Below are 20,939 nucleotides of genomic sequence, written 5' to 3'. Positions count from 1 at the left end.
GCTGTCAGGAGGCTTTTTTGAAAAGGGAAAACGCTGCATCAGTGGCAGGGGGGGACAAAAGGAGCGATGTGCGAGGCATTCACCCCGCCGTGGTGTCAGCCCAGCCGGGTGGCGCACAAAGGAGATTGTTCTTCTTGCTTTGCTTTGTGACTTCTGCTTCGCATTACCCTCTCAAAGGAAGTGGCTCATCCAATTACAAACGCACCCTTCCCAGGCTTAAAACTTCTCTGTTTCCTGTTCTGTGACTGCTGCCAGCGATGGACGCTGTGTGCAGTGCTGTAAAAAACGCTCAGCAACTGCAAGCTGGGTTCTCAGCTCTTCTGCGTTGTGTCCTTCACTTAAACATCCGAAGCTAATTAATCAAATTTTATGCGTTCTCTGAATGCGTGACTACTTTGAATAAAAGCGGAAAGCCAGGATTAAAGAATTCACCTGGGTAATTGCACAGCCCTGCAAAAACGCTCCTGTAGCACGCGGCTTCTGCCAGAGCGCTGCTGTGCTGGGGCACACGTGCAGGCACGCGTCCTCCCACCTGCACTGCCCCTTGCCTGCACTTCCAGAGCCTCCATGGCTGGGCTGAGATCATGGATACGTGCTGTGCTCTGCTCTCTGTTGGGTTGATGTTTCACCTGCTGCACCCTGAGGGCAGCAGTTGCTCATCTGCACCTTCCCCCATTTCCTACGTGGGCTGACCCTGAGCTCTCCCACGGCTCGGGGAGGAACAATTTCACATTGCAGCGTCACGGGGTCACGCCCGGAGCACGTGGAGGGGTGGCACGAGGACAATGGGGTGTCTCCCCTGTGTGCCTTGTGAGCAGTGTGGCTTTCAGCATTTCGCCTAGAATAGCCACACTTGGATTTTACATTAAATTCAGAGCACAAATGTTTGAATGTTGAAGTGAGTTCCAATTGTGTACTTGGCACTGTGAGTGGGCATGTAGACTCTGAACTGACACTTCTGATGCCATGGTCTTGCTGATTTTGAACTCCAGATGTTGACAGTAAGCCCTCTCTGGGTGGCTTTGGCATCTTAGGCTGAAATTGCATCTGATACACACCTCCAGGTTATGTATGTCCACTGTACCTTGTTCTGTGTCACAGGCATCGGTTCCAGTGGGAATTACACTGCTACATTAGGCTGAGTTCTGAAGACTGAGAAACACTCCTCAATCTCTTGTTGCCCGTAGCTAAAATTCAGTTCAGGAAGGAGATAATGGATGGAGAAAGGTTCTGTTCTGCATTATCTCCCCTCTCCTTCAAGGAAAATAAATACAAGCAGCACAGCACTGGGGGAGGGGATAGCCTGGATTACAGTAATTAGATATAAGCAGACTTCTAGCAAAGGATGTACTGCCCTACTGACATGGTGTCTTACATAAATTCTTCGGGTGTATTTTTATGAAAAGATGTGTGCTGAAATGCCACTTGAAGAGCCTCTTCCAACAGGCGCTGGAGTACTTGTAAAGACTGCCTTTATATCCTGCAAAGGATCCTTGAAAGGAAAGCAAAAACGCCTAGATGAAAAATTCATGTCTAGTGGCTTGCAATGAAGCTTCTGTAAGTCTGTCACGCTGCTAATGCCTCCTTTTCTTGGAGCAGGGAGCGTATTTTGGGTATAATAAGAAGCAAAACGTTGATGAGTCTTTCCAAATGTGCAGTAGCTTTTATTACATCACTGCTTGTGCCGTGCTGCTACAAAATTATAACTTTCAATATATGGCTTGCTTTATATTTACATGTGGGCTTAGAATCATTTTTGCTGCGGTGTATGTATTTGTCTGACCTTGGCTCCGAAGGTTAAAAAAATAAAATGTTTGAAACAGTCTGTCTCAGCTTCTCGCCTGGTATTGTGCTGGTAACTGCTCACATGGCGTTTCGCCTTGGCAGGGCTCCTGAGGAGCGTGCTTGCCAAGCTCTGGGAGCTTTGCAGCTTGCAGTGCTGCTCCACGCTTCGTTGCCCGTGAACCTCTACCCCAGCTCTGAACGAGTGTGTTGCAATGTCAAGAATCCCGACTCCAGGCCACCTGGGTCCATAGAAAAAAGTTATGTTGTAACTGTTGCTGTTCCTTGCAAGTTTTGTTCCTAGGTGTAGATGATTGTGTAATCCCTAATATATTAATTACAGGGGTCATTGATGTCTCTTTCATGGCGAGGAGCCTCTGCTCTTAACTGGAGTTGCTGCTGATGGGAGAGCTTTGAATGCCATGTGCCTGCTCTCTGTGGAAGGGAGGCTTAATGCCGAGCCTTACATCTGGTGGTTAAAGGCAGCTTTTAACAGGCACTGGGAATGCAGCTCTCAGGCTGGGTCGTGTTCCTTTCATCTGGAATCAAAAAGGATTTTGTGCCTCTCTTTGTTACTGATTTTGGGGTTCCAATTTTCCGTATTATTGCATTTCTTTAATCTGTTATTTCTCAAATTAAATTTGTGATCGATGGGGGAGGAGGAGGCAAGGAAAAACAATGCAAAACCCTGACTGTACTAATTTAAACCTAACTTATGTGTGCGCTGCAGCCTTCCTGCAGTGTCTCTAGATGGTTTTTTACATCTGGCTGTGTGCAGAGTTCCCTTTGTGCTAGCCCAGCTGTGCCTTGGTGTGACAAAGCAGAAGCTGGAGTGGCAGAGGGGCTTGGTGAGTTCACCTCTGCTCCTTAGCTCAGCCTTACTGAAAAATGTGGGTGCCAAAAATGCCTCGGCCCTGGAGCACAGAGGTGCTCAGTGCGGTTTGGAGGCAGCTCGGAGCATTACGGTGCCCCTCTGCCTTCCTGGGGAGGGGGAGTCCTCCTTTTCAAAACCCTGAGAACCGCAATTGTACTTCCCTTTCGGTGCTGGGACGGGGAAGGCTGCTGCCTTTGGAGCTTCTCAATGGCCCTCCTTAATCAAGCAGACAGGTTTTGACTCCTTTTGTCGCTGTGCTGGTTTTTTTCTTTTCCCACTACACATCCCAGGCATTTTCAGCCTCTGGCTCAAAGATCAGAGAGTGAGAGCGCCTGCTCATGAATGAACTGCTGCTTTTGCTTTATTATGCAAGCATAATGTGGTGTCTTTGTAGTGTGGGGAAGAAAAAAAAAACACTTTTGGAAAATAGTTGTCATTCAAGATAGCCCCATGTGCTTTACAGGGAGCCGCACCAGAGCCGGGATGGATATATTTAGCTCGCTGTGCGCTCAGGATTGCTTTGCCTTTGGCATTTGGGAGTCTTGTGCTGGAGCAAATAGCGGTGGCCAGAAAGGGAGCGAGTGCCTCTGCCTCCTCCCCTTCCTGTCCTTTGAGCCAGGCTGGCAAGGGGCAGGGCCCAATTCAGATGGTTATTTAGATAGGATACCTGCTGGGTGCATAATCCCCTGCTTGTTACTGTAGCTCCCTGGCCTATTGTGCCCGGTGCTGCGTAAATGTAATTAACACCCACCTTCTCCAAGCAGGGTTTGCAGTCACGTGTGGGAAATGTGTGTGTTTTCCATGGTAACTCTTTTCACTTGCCTATTTCAGAACAAAAGTTGCTCGTCACTGAGAGGTTGAGGAAATATTTTTCTACCCCCAAGTCCTTCCCCTTTTCATTCGTCTTTTGAAAGACTCGCTGGTCATCTGGCAGGGGCAACTCTATATGTATAGCCCTGGGGCTGGTTGTTGTGCCTCACAAAAGCCTGTCCAGATTTTGCTGAAATATACTGTGAATATTCAAAGATGTTCGAGACTTCTCAACCCTGCGAAGAGCCTCTCTGTGTTTGCTATATTCTAGTTTAAATTCCTGCCTTGAAGCAAGATCATTCGTGGAGCTGGAAATGATGCTGGTAACAGAGTCAGGGGAATTTTTTTCTTCTCTCCCTTCCCCCATTTCTATTTTTGCCTGCAGGAAATGAGTTAAGAAAAGCTCAACGTTGACTAACCAGAGTTAGGAAAAACTCCTCATTGACTAACCTATCTCAACTCTTACCACCAAGGAAATCTGTGCCTTAGGAGGCAGGCAAGCACCCATCACTCTTTAGTAGACTTTCAGAATCTAAAGGGAGCTCAAAAGGGCCTTTTTCTGAAGTGCCACAGGTCCAGTGTCATTCACTTAGCTCTCCTACAAGCTCCATGCACTGCCTCCATGTCAGTAGCTGTGCTTACTGGAGCATTTGCTCATGTTTCTGTTTTTTTTCTTCCCCAAGACAAGGGATGGATCCCAAGGAGATCATATCGTTTCTGTGGTGCATGCTTTATCCCTTATCCTTTATCACTTTCATCAAGTGACTTGCAGCCACAGTCAGTCTTGTGTTGCTCTCCAGGGCTAGAGGTGAGATCAACACAGTTCGATATATGTATTTTTTTACAGCTACTGTGTGTCTTGGATGCACACATCAGCGTTAACGGATGATGCTTGTTTTTTATTTTCAGGGTCCGTAGGCGTAGTGTATATGTTTGTATATAACAGGGAACATCATATTTATAGATCAAATGTTCAGGGGAAGCGTTAAAAAGAACACAGCAACACGGCATCCAGTTCAGTCAGTGCATCCTCTACGACTTATCATGTCCCTTTGCCCTCAGAACCACTTGTGTGTCTTCCGAAAGTGACCTACACACCTGTTTAAACAGTTTTGAGTCAGTGGCATGCATGGTCTTTGCTGCTGTGTGCTTTGGAGTAAATCCAGGGTCACTTCCATGACAGGGTACCACTGGTGGGCAGGCGATACTGGCAGCCCTCGCTGAAGACCTACAGGGGGTGAGAAACCTCTCCTAGTGGTAACACGGGACTTGACGGATGTGCCTGCTCTGCAGAAGACATCCTGCAGGCTTCAGGGCCAGCTCCATCACTAGGTCATGCAGCAGCAGTGCTGGTGGGCTCACCCGCAGAGGTGGGCTGACCCGGGGTTCCAGAACGCGACCCCAACGGCCGTGTTGGCAGCAGGGGTTGCCACGGAGCTGGAGCAGCACCGCACGGCTCTGCCGGAGGAAGGTGGTGAGGAGCCAGGCGTAGCCAAACCACGCATCTGGCTCATTCCTGCCCAAAACCGGGGTCTCGCTGGCCCCTTCCTCCTTGGTGCTACCAAGCACGGTGTAGTGCCACTGGTCTGTAAGGGCTTGGTTCTGCCTTTACTCACCAAGCCGACACAGACTGCATTTATTGTTTTCTGGGCTTGTCCTCTTGTGTGCTGCTAAGATCAAGTGGATCATGGAGGCGCCCGGTGCCCTGGTTTGTGCTCACCCAGGCACAAGGTGAGTGGGGACGTGGGCTGCAGGGTGTGGGGTGGGAGAGGGGAGCGGGTGCCCCCAGGTCCCTGCGTTGGTGGCAGTGAGCTGACATGGAGCTGGGCCTCTGCTGTTTTTTGGGCATGTGAAGCTTCGCTCAGCCCCAGGGTTAAGCGTATGTTTGCCTGCAAGGAACGATAAACTTTGCTTCTGATGTTATCCGGCTCTGGGAGCCCGTGCCAAAGACCTTTTTGAGCCTGCGCTGGGGTTATTTGGCCTGTGCTGAGGTCCTGCTCAGCTCGCAGAGCAAAGCCCAGCGGAACTTTGCTGTTTGGATTCAAACTTGTTTAGAATCAAACCGGTGAAGTGGCGCGGCCGTACCGATTCTTAAAGTTAGGAGGGGCTCGCCTTGTGGGAGGATCTGCAGCCATTAATCCTCCTTTCTGCCCCTGGCTGAATTCAAGCTCTGTCCGTCGAGAGCTCAATTTTGAAGTCAGGGCAGAATGGTGCCAGTGAGAGCCCTTCCCGTGGCAGCTGTTGACTCCAGAAACGTGCTGGGTCACTGCTGAGGGACGTCAGCTTGCCTTGCACCATCTGAAAGCATCCCCTGTTTGTCCTCCTTGAGAGCTTATAAAATGTCTTGTTGCTGTTAGCAAAGATGATCCCCTGTAAAATGAAGTCATGGTGCTCAGACGTGAAATATTAAACGTTAACATGGGAGGCTTGAGACATGCTGTAATTGCCTTGTAAACTTAGATGCCTGATTGTAAAAGGTCTTATCATTGCCGTTCAGCTACTTATTTCTCGGAAGGAATGTGTCCTTGGTAAGGGATGACTTTTTTTTTTTTTTTTTTCCTCCATCAAATCAGGAGCAGATTCTTAATTAAAACAGAATTATAGCCTAAAGTAGTTCCTGGAAGCCATGGGAGCGTGTTTTGCTGAGCATTAGCAGATCGCAGTTTTTATGGGAGTTTCTCGCTTTAAGGGAGTTCCCAACGATCCAGCTGTAGTTTTGATGTTCATGGGTGTTTTTCTCTACTGAATTGGAAGGGTGTTGGGCTGCCTGAAGAGGGATTTTGACACAATTAATTATAGCTTATCCCCCAGTTATAGTTTAATTGTGAGTAGGCCTCTTTTGGATGTTAACTCAGGGATGTTAAAGCAGGGCATATCCCGAAACTAGTGTGTGAAAAGAGGTATAAATCTCCAGCTATGCACAATGGCAAGGCCTGCCTTGGCATGTCGCGTTGCTAAGCCCTTACACCTTACTGGCAGGTGGAAGCACCTCCTGATTGTGTCGGTGATATTTAGCAAGGATTGTTTTACGGAGTTGGCTTTTATGTATCCTTTTGCCTTGATAAAGGGATTTCGAAGTCTTTTTAAAAATTATTTGTAACAGCCTTGAACAGGAAATGGTGTTTCTCATCTGCACTAGGGCAGGCACGTGCGTACCTGGGCACCAGCTGTGTACCTCATCTGCGCCTTCCTCTTGGCAGACAGCTCTGTTCCCATCAAGAGAAAAATGATAGTGTCCAGATAACGTGGCTAGCACACAGGAACAATGGCTAGGCATGTGTACAACGGCTGTCCCTGTGTCTTTGTCATAGAGCTTAGGGCCTTGAGAAAGAAGTTGCTCCAGAGGCCGGCGCTCACTGCTCTGCCTTCACACAAGTACTGCCGAGGCCCTGTTGTAATTCCTTCCAGCTCTTGCCCATGAATGCGACTGAAGAAAAGTATTTTCCTCTTTCCCGTGTCCCCATGGGACATGGGATGCCAACTTAATTTGTCCCGAGCCTGATGTTGCCTCTCGGTGCCGTGGCATCAGAGATTTGGCTGCCTCTAGGCACCCTCTGAGGAGGTCAGGGCTCTGTGGGACGTGTCCTGCTGAGCCCTGCCCATGGAAACCGCCTGTCCCTGGCGTATTGTTTCCTTGAATGCTGTGGTGATGTTTCCTAACAAAAATCCCTCGCTTTTCTTGAAAAAAACAACAATGCTGGATCTTCAAAAAATTTCCAGTGAAGAGGTTTCAACACTTCTTGGAAGCGGACCGCGTTCCAGGGCTGCGGCTGAGCAGATGTTGGGAGATTTGTGGATGTGTTTGTGGGGGCCAGGGTGAGCTGTGGGAGGGCAGGCGGGGAGCTGTGAGGCCCTGGCAGTAGGCAGGGGCAAATGGTGAGGCAAATGTTGAGGGAAGGATGGGAGCTGAGTGTCATGGATCTGTGGTGGCTGCTTGTGGACCTGCTCGATGGTCCTGTCCTGCTGGAAGGGAGCGATGTGACACCCACATCCCTGTCAAAACCGAACCGGGACAACGAAACCAGTGATCATCAGTGACAATTCATCCTCGTCTCTGCTGGAAAGTCTCCGTTTCTCTCTCCCTTTGGATATTTTTGCCCACAGCTCCTTTTTTTTTTTTTTTTTTTTATTTTCCTTCCCCTCCCCTTTCTGCAAACACTGAGCTCTTCCACTCCAGGCCACGCGAGCTGAACCAGAGCAAACAGCCAGCGGAGCGATGAAACCCTAAGATGGTGGAAGAGGGGTGGCCGTGAAATGGCGGCTGGGAGCTTGGCCGCGTGCCCTGCGCTGGAGGGATTCCTGCAGGAGGCTCCCGCCGCGCTCGGCTGCTGCCCTCTGCCCGCTCCGTCAGAGAAAGCAGCCGCAGCTCTGCCGGGGCGGCAGGGAGGCCTCTGCATCTCCCAGCAGCTCTCAGCATTCCCCTCCGACAGCGGGGAGCTTCTTTCCGCACCGGGAACGAGTCCTGTTTGCATGTGGATGTGTGTATGGATGTGTACAGACACTCACTGGCTGTGTGTAGTGATGCCTCTAAAGCACACGTTGATTTCTGCCTGCTTCGTCTTTATTGAATGATATCTGTGCTTCATGCTATGTATTTTTTTGTCCTTGTTGTATTTTGATTTTTAAATCATGAAATCCAAGCAGAGCTTTCAGTGTATCTCGTTACTTCTGGAGTTGTACAAAAGGAGACACATTAAAAACCCGCTTTCCCTCTGCAAAGTTTTTCTGCCTCTTTTTTCATGATGTTATATTTGCAACGAACTCTTAAATGTAATGAAAGCATTTAGCTGCAGAGAAGGGCTGGAAAGAGCTGGAAAGAGATGCTCCTTGTTTGAGAAATTTGCAGTCTTATTATTATCGCACTGCCTTCTAGCTTCTGTAACACTGCCTAACCAGCAAGTGTGTTATATATTGTAAGGAATTTTCTATTTTCTTAAATTGGATTTTAAATTAAAAAAAAAAAAAAAGTGATTTGGGAGAGATTGGACAAAGGTGTTTGAGAAATTGGGCCACCTGAAAAAGCTTGGCCTCTCTGTTTGTTTGTTTTGTTAAGGAGCCTGCATTTAAGTGGATGTTCTGTGTATTAACCCATTTTGATGTAAACCAAAAGGAAAAAGGCACTTATTTAATGTTCTGCTCTCCTCTTACTGGGTACTCTGAGCAATGCAGTCTCCACAGCATTGGTGTAATCCTGTAAACAGAGCACTCCCAGCCACATGCTGTAAAAGCTCCTTTCCGCTTCTTTTCTGCTAAATTTACTCTTTTTGAAGGAATGTGACGTTTACCAATACACAACATAATGCATACAATGTTTGGTGCTGGCCTCTCAGAAATTGGATGTTGGATTTTTGACCCCCTGGGCTTACCAGGCTGTGGAGGAGAGCCACGTCAGTGCTACTGCTCATCTGCAGTGCTACCAGGTGGCCTCCGAATTTGTTCTTGCTTGCTCTGAGCAAGCCAGATCGTCCCCGGAGGACTGGTGATTTTGAGCAGGGCAGTGGTTTGTCACTGGTTTGGCAGTCGTACTGTCACCTGGGCATCCAACAGCTGGCCATGCAGTTCACACTCGGGCTTAGGCTATTCCAAGCCTACCGTTGTAGCTTGGATGGGGCTCAGGCTTGCTCGCTGCATATTTTGAAGCTGTGACAGTACAGTTAAAATGTAATCTCTTCTCTCTCTACCATCAGTCACTCGGCATCCGAAGAAGCCTCTGGCTCTGACTCTGCAAGCCAGTCTGAGAGCGAGCAGGGCAGCGAGCAGGGCAGCGAGCAGGGCAGCGAGTCAAACAGCAGCTCGGAGTCCTCTGAGAGTCAGTCTGAATCCGAAAGTGAATCAACGGGTTCGAAATCCCAGCAGACCCCTCCTGAAACCAAAGAAAAACCGGCCTCTAAGAAGGAAAGGATAGCAGATGTAAAAAAGGTATTGCCCCTGGTGCTCTGCAGAGCCGTGTTACCCCTGTACCCACCACCAATGGGCAGGACGTTAACCAAGCTCTTTGCCTTCCCTGATACTTGGCCAGCCTCAGTTGCACATTGCCCCAGCAGCCTCCCCTCTCTGGTGCCCCCAAGCCCCTTGATGGCTGTTTGGTGTGTGTGCATGGCCCCGTGTCATTCTGGTGAGCAGGAGCTTGTGCACTTGCTGTGACAACCCTTTGGGCACTAGAAAGATAGCAAACGAGGGGCAAACACCTGTCATCAATAAGTAACCCTCTCGTTTCATCCTATCCCTCCATCCTTCCTCTCCTCTCTTCTGTCTCTTCTCCCTTTAAGAAGCAGTAAAGCTTCCCCATGGGACACAGCCAGGAGAATATATAGGATTGGGGCCACTTTGGTTCGTTTCCATCACTGCCCACCTCTTTGGAAAAAAAAGGGAAAGGAAAAAGAGGACAAAAAAAAATATTAACTTTGTTCTGTCCAGGACAGCTGTGTTTTTTCCACAGCTCCCCTAGCAATCCCTGCCCTACATAGGCAGGTTTGCCTTCTGGTTCACAGGAGGAAAAGGGTTTACAAGTGTCTAATGTGTAGTTTGCCCCTGGTTCGTGCTGCACCTCCCCGGAGCAGGAGCTGTGCCTTGGCTGCCTGCGTTACCCAAGGGGCACCCGAGTAATGGACTGGGGCGTGGGGCGAGAAAAAAAGCCCAGATGCCCCTTTGGAGATAGGGACTGGGTGAACTGAGTTTGTTGGAGGGAGGAAAGTCAGGTTAGGTCAGTGATACTTTGTGCTGTGGTCTGTGACTGTCCTGTTCTTCATAGCTGTGGCTTGCACCTTGTGCTGCTCGTTCACGAGAGGGATTTAATGGAGAAAATTGCTAGGTAGGTAAAGAGCAGGAAGGGCAGTGCTGTCAGCCTGTTCCCCACGTACCTGCGAGGCAGAGGTGAGGGATTTGGTCGTAGTGGTCCTACTCCTCCCTCTCGCCACTCTCTGGGCTGCCTGCTAAGGTCATGGTAAACCTCCCGTGTTCATACTGGCAAGGCAGCACGCCTTTGTAAGGCAGCTGTGGTAACACAACCTTCACCTTTCTGTGTTGCTGTTGGTAAGTGGGGACTGAAGGAAGGCTGCCTTTTCTTCTGCGGGCTGCTGAGAGCACGGCCCTGACAATAAACATTAAAATTACCCCACGAGGGAGCGCATCCATACGCAAGAGGATAATTGGTGTGGATGGAACATGGAAAGGTCAGGGCACCCTCTAATAAGGAAGGCCTCTCCCTCCCTTAATTCTGATGCTAATGGGCGTTTTCCTCAGCTGGGGCTAACCTAGGCCTGTTGGTGCCTGTTCCCCTTGAATAACCAATGCAATTAATTATATTATTGTTTATATTGTGTTGCTGTCTAGATACGCCCATGAAGGTGAGGTTCATTTGTGTTAGGTGCTATTCCGATTTGTCATGGGAGTCTGTCCTCCATCCAAAACCTGTGCCATTTAAAAGATGAAAAGACAGATTCTTCAAATGTTTGGGGGAGTATCTGGAATTTTTCTTTGATGTGGGGTAGTAAAACACCTCTGAATTTCTCTCTCTCTCTCTGCTTTCATGCCTGACAGATAAACACCTTAGCTATCTGGCCATTGCAATGTCAGCCCATTACTCCTTCAAGAGAAGCAGAGAAAGTGCCAGACTGCAGCCTCGCATTCATCAGTCCCAAGTCACTGCTGCATCTGGCAGCCCATTTTGATTTCATTTTCCTGCCAGTGACTTGCAGAGATGCTTGAGGACTGGAGGGAGGAGAAGCAGGAGGACAGTAAATAGGCTTAGGAAACTATAAAAGGATAAACTGTGCTGAGGGACAAGGCAGAGGGACTGTTGTAGGTGTCTGGGAGGCATGGCAGGGATTTGTATCTGCCCTGTAAAGCTTCTGATACTCTCTGCCACCAACACAGGCACATTTAAATCCGTCAGCCCATCAGTTCTGCTCTCCCCCTTCTCCTCCTGTCTATCCAGAGAGAACAAACACATGCTTTTGTACATAGCTTATTACACTGCTACAGGGCCTGATTACAGCAAATAGAGCACAACCATTCCCAGTAACCCATGTGTCCTGCGCTGCCAAACGGCGTTTGCATCGGTGCCTTCAGGAGAAGAACGGGGTGGTTTGGTCCCTTTGCCACCCGGGATGGGTCGCAGGCTTCACGTGTGAAGTTGCTGCTGGGGGCTTCTTGCCACTGGGCCCTTCAGGCAGCTGGTGAGGTTTTCTCTACGGGAAGGAATCAGGAGGGCTGTTTGTGAGTGACTCATCCTTCTGTGTGGGTAGGTTCATTCCACCTGCAAGGAGTTGCCTCCTGTTGCTCGCAGAGCCTGGCTGCCTCAATGCTCTGTCCTTCAGCCTAAACGTATTGGAAAGTGTTTTTTATCTTGTGGGAAAGAAGGACCACTATAATGACAATGCTGAGATAAATCACGTCCTTTAAAGTCTTACTAAATAGCCCAGAATAATCACGATCTGTTTCAGTCAGGTTTCTCAAGCGTCCTTCTACTGGTTGCTGCTGGCAAAACTCCCTAATGGTTTTATGTTGATTTTTTTTTAACCTTGACCATCAAACCTCTCTGAAATGTCAGAAATACCTGGGGTGAAGCAGGCCTTCTGATGGTCTGTTTATTTTGCAGATGTGGGAAGAATATCCTGATGTTTATGGGGTTAGGAGGTCAAACCGAAGCAGACAAGAACCATCGCGATTTAATATAAAAGATGAGGTAAGAAAAAAAAAAAAAGAAAAGGTGAGGGACTATCGAACGCTTAAAAACAACCAAACCGCGTCTGCATCGCCTTGTAAACACTGAGTCCTAGCCTGGTTTGTGGATTTGGAGTGCACAGCTGAGGTCCTGGTCCTGCACGTGGATATGTGTGGCCCCAGGGCTCCGAAATCAGTGGGGCACTGCTGGGCTGAGCTCTGCAGGCACTGCTCTGGGTGCCGGTGTGGGGCATAACGCGAGTCATGCTCTGCTGTAGAAACGTCCTGGAAAACACAAAACCACAACGTGCTTCCAACCAGGAATAAAGGAGAGTGGCCTGAAACAACTCACAGCGATAAAGCAGGTGTTGCTGCCCATCCTGGGACGGATCGCGCTGGTAGATGCGTTTGTGTGTGTTCAGCTTTGTGACCCATCTCTTTTCTCTGGTTGAATATTGGAAGTGTTTTATGCTTCACTTGAAGGTGACAGTCGGTAGAGCCTGGCAGACAGACCTTCCAGTTGGTGCTTTCTCAGAGCTTCCTTTTCCCTGAGGATTAGCTGCCTTCGTTTACATCTAACAGACCTTGTGTGCAGAACTTCTCATCCGCAGATCTTCAGGAAGATTGAGTGGTTATAGAGGAAGGGAAAGAAAACCCGAGAGAGACCAAAAAGAAAGCTCAGGGCGTAGAGTTTGCTCCTAAAGCGTGCAGACCAGGCTCTTTGTGCTCCAGCACCGCAGTTCGCATTCGCACGCCCGAGAGGTGCGAGCGTGACGCAGGTCTCCACCGCCGCCCGCCTCCAGTGCTGGACATCCCGCACGGCAGCAGGTTAGGAAGGGGCTTGCGGCACGTCATTGACTTAGCTTTTGTTTTCCTTTTCAAGTTCGGCAAAGCCCAGGCTCGCCGGCCGCCTCTCTGTGCGATGCCCCAGCGGCACGCACTGTGCCGGCGATGTCACACCCGCCACAGACCTCGGCTGCAGCCCCCAGTGCCCTGTAGGGGCTCAGGTAAGTCCCGTCTTTTTTTGTTTTACAATATTACGTGGTTTTGCAAATGTTGTTTTCTTTTTCGATATCTTTATTTCTTACTACTCAAGGTACGATAAAGTTAAAAAAAAAAAAAAATCCGAGATGCAAAAACTTTGCTATACCACAAAATATTGTAAAAAACAAAAAAAAAATCGTCCCAACGAGCCCACTGCCATCTTTGTGAAAAGGAAAGCCAGAATTAACAGAATTGGACCACCCCATTCCCCCCTCTTTCCCCAAAGCAGTGCTGACTGGTCCCTGTAGGGCAACTCCTGTCTGCAGCAGTCTGGTGGCGGGTGTGACGTGTCAGGAGCACAGTGCTGGGGCCTCGCAGAGAGCAGGAGATGGAAAGCCTTGATGCTGGAAGACCCAAACGCCACGAGGGAGGAGGTAGCATAGCTCGATCCTGCCTGGTGCTGAGTGCTGCAGCAGCTGGCAGGAGCCCGAGGCGCTTGGCAGCTCTTAATCGCCTTCTTCCTTAAAGCTTCTCCGCACTGCTCCTCATTTGTCTCTGCTGAGCCCCCCCGTTTGGGCTGAAGGCATCAGGCGCCTCGTGGAGGTCTCTGAGATGTAGTCAGAGGTGGTGGCAATTTCTGATCAATAGCCAGGCGTGGGCTGCGAAAGAGCAGGAAGCGAAAGTGCTGCTTTGCATAGGGGCACGGAGCTGCTCGGGGCTCTAGGGCTGTCTCCAGGAATAAGAACACACGTGAGTTTTCAGTAAAAACTGTACTTGCCCGTATGGTTTCTTTGCAGTTAATAAATCAGCCTCATGTTTCAGCAAGGGGAAGCGAGATGTGCAGTGCAGGTGCCTTGCAGAGTGTGCTGGGGCCATCAAGAAAGAAACATGCCCAAAACAGACACAAATTTTTGGCTATAAGAAGGACGGTTTGTAATTAGAATTCGTAGTAAATGGCATGGTGCATCTGATGTGTGAAAGAGGGGCCCAGCCATTCCCCAAATACTTCTTTTTTTACTGTTGAAAACAGAAAATGCCCTGCTCATTTGCATTGTGATTAATGCTCTGCCTCGCATCTTTGCTGAAAGTTCAGACATTACCGGTATCGCCAGGAAAGAGAAGTTCAGCACGCATCAGAAAACTGAGCTGGCAAGCTCAGAGGCTCTAGCTTTTCCGCAGAACTTGGGCTGTGTTAAGCCTGAAATGAGCCAAATCCTTGCTTTGACTTCAGTGTGAGCTACGGTCTGGGGCCTTCGTGTCTCCTAGCAGGCAGGGTGAGCTCCAGAGCCCCCCTGGGCCATGCCAAGGGGCTGGTGGGGAGGACACCCTTGGAAAATCTGCAGAACGAGATCTTTAAAGCTGCTGCTGTCTTGGTGCAACGTATGCAGCGTCATTATGTCTTGTATGGCACTGCTCCATGGTGAAATACAGCGCAGATAATCTAGTAAAGCTGTGTGCACTGTCAGAGCTAGGAGAGAAGAAGGAATAACACAGGAGGAGCTGGTGAGGTGTGGAGAGGGAGGGCTGATCCCTTCGGCTGGAGGTGAGGAGTGCAGGTAGGAAGAGGCTGGTCTCTAGTCGAGTTGGAAGAGTGGCACTGGAACAGTTTGGGCACATTTGCAGCGTTTGGTAGGGAAGGGGAGCTCGGGCAGGCTGGTCTTTGTGCAAATCTCCTTCCTCCTTGGCCAGTGCAGGAGGGGCAGGCTAAGCCCTGCTCCATGCCACAACATTTGGGCAGTGCTGGCACTACAGGCTCCAAGAGCAAGCAGTGCACACCTGGCATCTCCTGCCGAGCTGCCAAAAACCCCAGTGGCGACCGGGGGTGGATGTTGTCAGCTCATCTCATGCCACTTGGGGAGGCGACGTTATCAACATATGAGTTGCATGCGATTTCCCAACCCGTCTGCTTCCTCCTGAGGGTGGCTGCAGACAGATGAGACCTCCGGGAGGTGCTCCCAGCTCCGTGGCTGTCGCCCTGCCTCCCTTCACCCCGCAGGTCACTGCCCAGAGCCCGTGGGCTGCCAACAGCACCGGCTCCGGTTGTGCTGTGGAGGTGCCGACCTCCCCCATGGGCTGGTCTCAGCGAGTCAGCGTCGGGTTTTGCAGCCGGGCCTCGAAATGGGGATTTCAGAATTAAGATATTGCTATTTAAAAAAAATAAATAAATAATGATTTTATATGAAATGGTAGGAGGCAGCTTTCAGCCACAACTGGAGCCAGGCAGCCTGGGGTCAGGAAGGGAGATGGAGCCGGGTGAGGAGCGAGAAGTGATGTGGTGGGCGAGGAGAGGCTGAGTCATGGGCATGCGGGGTGGGAGCACCGGGCAGGCCATGATGACTCAGGCTGGGGCCAGGCTGCAGCAGAGACAGCTCCGGAGGAGACAGCAGGGACTTTGTGATATGCAGCCGAGCTGGAGCCACAAGTTAGATTTTTCAAGGCGAAGAGGGAAAGATGAGTTCTTGAGATGAGCGTCAGCTACGCGGAAACAGCGGCGGAGCAGGAGAGCAGAGGCGTTAGGAAAGTGAAGGCAAAAATCTTGAAACGTGGGATTTTGGCAAATGAGTGGAGTTAGTTTCAGAGAGCGGCAAAGGTCGTGTTTGGTTTTCTCCAAATCTGGTCTTCTCTGACGCAGAGCGGGAGAAAAATCAACTGCTCTCTGCTCGGGGTTTGCCAAGAGACAGCAGAAAGTAAACACGCATCGAGGGACGGTTACTGAGAAATACACCACAGCTGGAATGGCAAAGCAGCACATGTCAGGGAGGAAAAGAGAGATTAAAGGAGGAAAAAGATTAAAAAAGAAAAGCGAGGACTTTAGAACTGTGCTGTGCTGAAGCTGCAGTCTGTGGGAGGGTTTGTGCCATGCGAGGGCAGGGCTGCCCGTGCTGCTAGCTGGCCACTCGCTTCCTGGATGCTTGGACTATGAGACAGGGATCCCGTGCAGTGCAACAGGTGGCGAACGTGTTCGTGTGAGGACACCGTGCTGGAGGTGTTGGTGTGTCACCGAAATCCGGTACAAAACCACCAGGAGATTCAGCTCCTGGTCTGATGTGGCAACTAGCACTCCCGATCATTAAATGGAAACACAGGCACAAGCCAAAGGGCAGTTTCTGCTGGTGAAAGGGAAGCTGGAAAGTGGAAATGAAGGCTGCAGAAAGACAGCAGGAGTGCAGGGCATGACTTTTCCCTGCCTTGACTTCTTAACACTGCAGCTCAGGCCGTTTCAGGTGATCCTTGTCCGAGCACCTCTGGGCTCGGAGCCTTGCTGCTGTCCCAGGAACGCAGCGGGTGCACGGGAGGCACAGACACAGCCAGAGCTCACCCAGGGCTGAGGCTGGGGTCTCTCTGGTCACTTCTTCAATACCACAGCAAAAAAAGAGTGTTAAACAGAAGATTTCAAAGGCACAAGATGCATGGAGCGAGCAGTCTTTGAGGCTTTTTCTATCATTTTAATACCCTTTGAAAAATCTCCCGTTGGCTTCTTCGGTTTTCTCCCCGGTGCTTTGTGTGTTCCGTGGCAGGTAGCTCGGGCAAAGTCATCTGCTCGTTTCGGGGTGTTAATTGTGTGGGGATCTGTTTTTACGGTTGACCAGTTTTTACAAAAATAGGGCTGTGCACAACGAAGATTTTTAGCTATCTCAGCCCGTAGGAGTCGATGACACCCACATTTAAAATAGTTCAGCGAGGAGGTAGAATATCTCGAGATATATTTAGCCATAAAGACTTCACTGGAGGAGGCTGGGGGGATGAGCAGGAAGGAAAACAGCAGGGCAGGGTCTGACCCAGCCGCTTCCTCGGCTGCTTTTGCTATGGGAGAAAAACCCAGGAGAGTAAGGAGGACATTTGTGATGAGAACAGTGTCTTTTTAAGGAGAACTTCCTTCCTTATAGGAAGTTTCTGTAATGAAAGCAGGGGTCATAACACGTCTGTGTGAGTGCAAGCACAGAAAGCCCTCCCTCCCAAACATCACAGGGCACAGAGCAGACCTGATGCTCGCCTCGTGTCCTAGCTGAGCAGCCCTCTCTCCGTGGCTTTGTCCCCAGGACTCGAGCAGGGCAAGGTTTGGAGGTTCAAACGTGTCCGTCGCTGTGTGACCCCCGGGGCACCGCACGCTGCAGGGCTGCTGCCCACTGCCAGGTGCTGGAGGTGGATGCTGGGTGGGTGGCCGTGCACATCCCAGCCCCAGCGACCCTGCTGTTGATAATGCATTGGGGCTCTCAGCCTTTTGCTGCTCCGTGCTGAGAGCAGGGGCTCCAGCCCTGCAGCCGAGGCAGTGCGGGGGGACCAGTGCGGGGCTGCTGGTGGCTCTTCTGCAGCCCCATCCCACCAAAGCATCCCCTAACGCCGCCGTGAAAGCACTGGGGCTGCGTCTGAGGTCAGGCCACGTGCATGCCTTTCAGTTGTGTCCTTGAGGAGACGGTCCAGGGTGAAGCCTACAACCTGATTTTCTCTCTTTTCAATTGAAGGCAAGTAGCGAATCTGAAAATGAGAGCCCCAAACGAAGAGGCCAGAAGCAAATGAAAAAAACGTGAGTTTCTGGGAAAGGGGTTTTGAGTAGTGGCACTTTGTTTTGTTTTCTTTTGTTCTATTGTTTTATTTTATTTTTCAGAATAGTAGTAATTGTTTGACAGGCACTGTCAACTTGGAAAGCTTGTAAAATTAATTAATATTTTCAGTAATAACACTTTGGATGATTAAAATTGAAGTATGAATGTAAACCTTTGGATGGCTGCAATTTCCCAACTTCTCTATTGTTTTCCCACTTTGCCTATGCCAGGGAACCAGAACAAGTCAGGTTCATTTTTTGTTGTCAGTCTTTCACTTCATTGTGTTACTTTTTCTCATTCAGGGGTACTTCAAATAGTTTAATCCTCGCTCCTCCCTCATTTTTAATGAATAGAGAATAAAATGCCAAATCATTACCTTTTTTTGTTTATCTTTTATTACCCTCTGATAAGATGCAAGACCTTCCAGAAAGGACATTTTGGATGTCCCATCAAAATATCCGAGTTCATTTAAATTATGTTTTGCTGCTGTTTCCATCTAATGAGCACCTCTGAGTTTTTCTAAACACAAGTGTACTGAAGAGAGCTACCAAGCACCCTGATGGAAAAAACCTAAACACAGCAGGATGCCCCTTGGTCCCTGCTCCCTTTCTCCTTTCTTGTCTTTTAATTTCTCATTCAGCTGCATACAGCAGTGCAGAACAAGATGAAGGGGAATAAGAGTCAGGGGCAAGGGGAATAATCCCCGTGGACTCCCCGTGTACCCCATGGAGAGAGGAGGGCAGCTCAGAGCTGAATCTTGCTCCACGTTGTTGGTGAAGAACCTGCTTGCTTTCACAAATAGCACCAGTGGGATTTGGCTTCAGCCTTGGAAACTTTACTTACTTAAAGCTAACTGGCATGAGACTTCCTGCCCTGTTTGCTGGGCTACGAGGGGAAAGTGTATCTGTGCACCTCATGCCTCGTAAACTGTAAGTGAAAGCGAGCACTTCTGAGAAATATCTGTCTGCTTGAAACCACCTTGAAGGTTTTTCCACCTCGTTTCAGAAATGCATGTGTGGAAATGAAAAATAAATAAATTGAAGCGCTTTGTCACCCCGCTGTTTGAAGCATAGCCCTGCCACATGCAGTGCTGTAGCACGTGGTGAGAGCCACTCATGTTCACGGCATATTGCCACTGTGTAGCTAAGATGTAGGTGACGAGACCTATTCCTAAAAACAGAAAATTGCAGCATCAGCTCCCCCATGCATCACAGTATTTTTTTTTTCATAATTATGGCCTGCTGGTATTAACCTAGATGGCTCGGATGCCTTCTTAGCCAAGCATTTGTGTTGAAATATGGCGGCCCTTGATGACCTACATTTCTGACCACAGAAATAAATGGAAAAGAGAGGTCTCTGGTGAAGAAGAGGATGAAGATGGAGGGGAGCAGGGCACCAGTGCAGAGAGTGAGCCTGAACCGAAGAAAGTTAAAGCAAGAAGACCTGCCCAGAGGAGGTAAGGAGTGGTTGGTTCAGTCTGTATCTGCATGTCTTTCCTGCCTGTGCTGGGGAGGAGAGGCAGTTTCTATTTGTTGCTAAAGAATATTTTCTTCAATATTATCCTCGATTATGAGCCTGTGGACCTAGTTATTGTGTGAGTGATACAGTGGTTGCCATGGTACTTAGAGCAGGCTAAGTCTCTAGGAGTCTCATATTTGAAATTTGTGCTTTTTTAAGGCTTACTAACATGGGCATTTATGTAAAACCCACTGTATTATAGCTTTCTGCTAATACTTATTTTAGAACAGTGGCCAAAACCAACGTTAAAAAGCCTCACAAACCCCAGCGTGGGAAGAAGAGAAAGAAACCGGACTCATCTGAAGATGACGACGACGATGAAGACGATGAGACCCCCAAGAGACAAACTCGACGAAGAGCAGCCAAAAATGTCAGGTAACGAGGAGTGTGAGGTGGCTTGCTGATGAGAGCTGGTGGGCTGGGGAAGAGGGCACCCCAAATTCCCCGCCCCAGGCACTGACAACCTGTGTGACCCCGCAGAGAGACCCTGTAGATATTTTTTGCCTGAGATGGGGCTTTCAACAGGTTCACGCTGCAAGCATCTGACTTCTCTTTACCTTGGTTTGCCAGCTGTAAAGCAAGGAGGTTTGCTTAATGTTTCTAAAACACTCTCAAATGAGATTAAGAATTGCACATAATAGGTTAAAATGAGTAGGAGGGAGCAGCTGGGGCAATTGTCTGAGATGGCTGATAAGTAATTCCTTAGGACAGAGCATTGAGAAATGGTGGAGGCAAAGCATTATCCATTCCCCAATACACCTTCTCACCTTCTGGCAGTCACCTCATAAGGGACTTGCAAAGAGCCATCCGAAGAATATTTTTGGGTTCTTCACTGTTTATCAAAAATTAGATGTGTAGTTCCTAGGGCAGCGTAGCACCTGAGCAGCCTTTCAGTGCTCTGCAACCTGTGTTATTAAATGTAAAATAATCTGTCACTGGATAGAAGAGGCTTTGTTGGTGGTCTTACGTTGCTTCTGCTGCAGGGATTGCTCCACTTCCTCATGAAGCATCTGGTGTTGGCCATGATCACAAACATTACATGGACATGATGCACTATTGCTCTGATAAAGCGTAGCTGCTATCTGTGTGTCTCAGGGAAAAATACTGAATGGCTGATTTAAGAGATGCGTGTGCTGAACAAGCACTGAGCCCCAGGATAAATGCTGGAAAAGGCTTGCTCCGCTCCATGCCACTCTGTGTGTTTCTGGACTGGGAAGAGTCAAAGGCTTTTTTATCAGTTTGGTTTTGATCTTGTTCAGTTACAAAGAAGATGATGATTTTGAGACGGATTCTGATGACCTGATAGAGATGACTGGGGAAGGAGCTGATGAACAGCAAGACAACAGTGAAACTATTGAGAAAGTCTTGGACATCAGGCTTGGAAAAAAAGGAGGTGCGTAGCCCTGGAAAAAGACTTTATTTCTGATTTCAGTCATGCACTCTCTGTTTCTCGTCAACTGGTCCAATGCTTTTGCGACTTTGAAGCCTTCCAGTGGGGCTCAGGGTTATTTCAGTGCTCTTCACGCTTTCGCCTGTGCCTCTTATTTCTTCCTTCTAGCAGCTTTTGTAAAAATCTACCATTGAAAAACCTAAAATGTCAAGTTTATGTGCTTGGCAGCTTTCTTTTAGCGTGCACGCATTTTAAAGATGCAGTCATTGTTCTGCAAGTTCTTGCTTTTCTCTTCCTTAAAAGATAAAATAGCTCTTCCAGTAGAGTCAGTTTTCATAGCTGCATTGACAAAGCCACAATGGAAATAAAGCTG

The 20,939-nt window shown here is 49.1% G+C and overlaps 1 protein-coding gene across 11 annotated transcripts in view; it reads left to right on the top strand.

Moving 5' to 3' along the window:
- The window catches only part of CHD2 (chromodomain helicase DNA binding protein 2), a 115,551-nt gene that overhangs the window by 65,953 nt on the left and 28,659 nt on the right, over positions 1 to 20,939 (top strand). For 10 of the 11 annotated variants that reach the window (XM_068695438.1, XM_068695439.1, XM_068695441.1 and 7 more), the window contains 6 exons: positions 9,154 to 9,385; positions 12,066 to 12,152; positions 17,578 to 17,639; positions 18,992 to 19,114; positions 19,402 to 19,551; positions 20,436 to 20,569. In XM_068695438.1, the coding sequence (XP_068551539.1) occupies positions 9,154 to 9,385; positions 12,066 to 12,152; positions 17,578 to 17,639; positions 18,992 to 19,114; positions 19,402 to 19,551; positions 20,436 to 20,569 (788 nt within the window). Of the gene's footprint in view, positions 1 to 9,153; positions 9,386 to 12,065; positions 12,153 to 13,013; positions 13,138 to 17,577; positions 17,640 to 18,991; positions 19,115 to 19,401; positions 19,552 to 20,435; positions 20,570 to 20,939 lie in introns of those variants that run through there. The other variant, XM_068695445.1, reaches the window with a different exon arrangement.

The sequence above is a fragment of the Anas acuta genome, chromosome 12 (assembly GCF_963932015.1).
Source record: "Anas acuta chromosome 12, bAnaAcu1.1, whole genome shotgun sequence".
Taxonomy (NCBI): domain Eukaryota; kingdom Metazoa; phylum Chordata; class Aves; order Anseriformes; family Anatidae; genus Anas; species Anas acuta.
The sequence above is the reverse complement of the archived record's forward strand: the minus strand, read 5'-3'. Positions and strand labels throughout refer to the sequence as shown.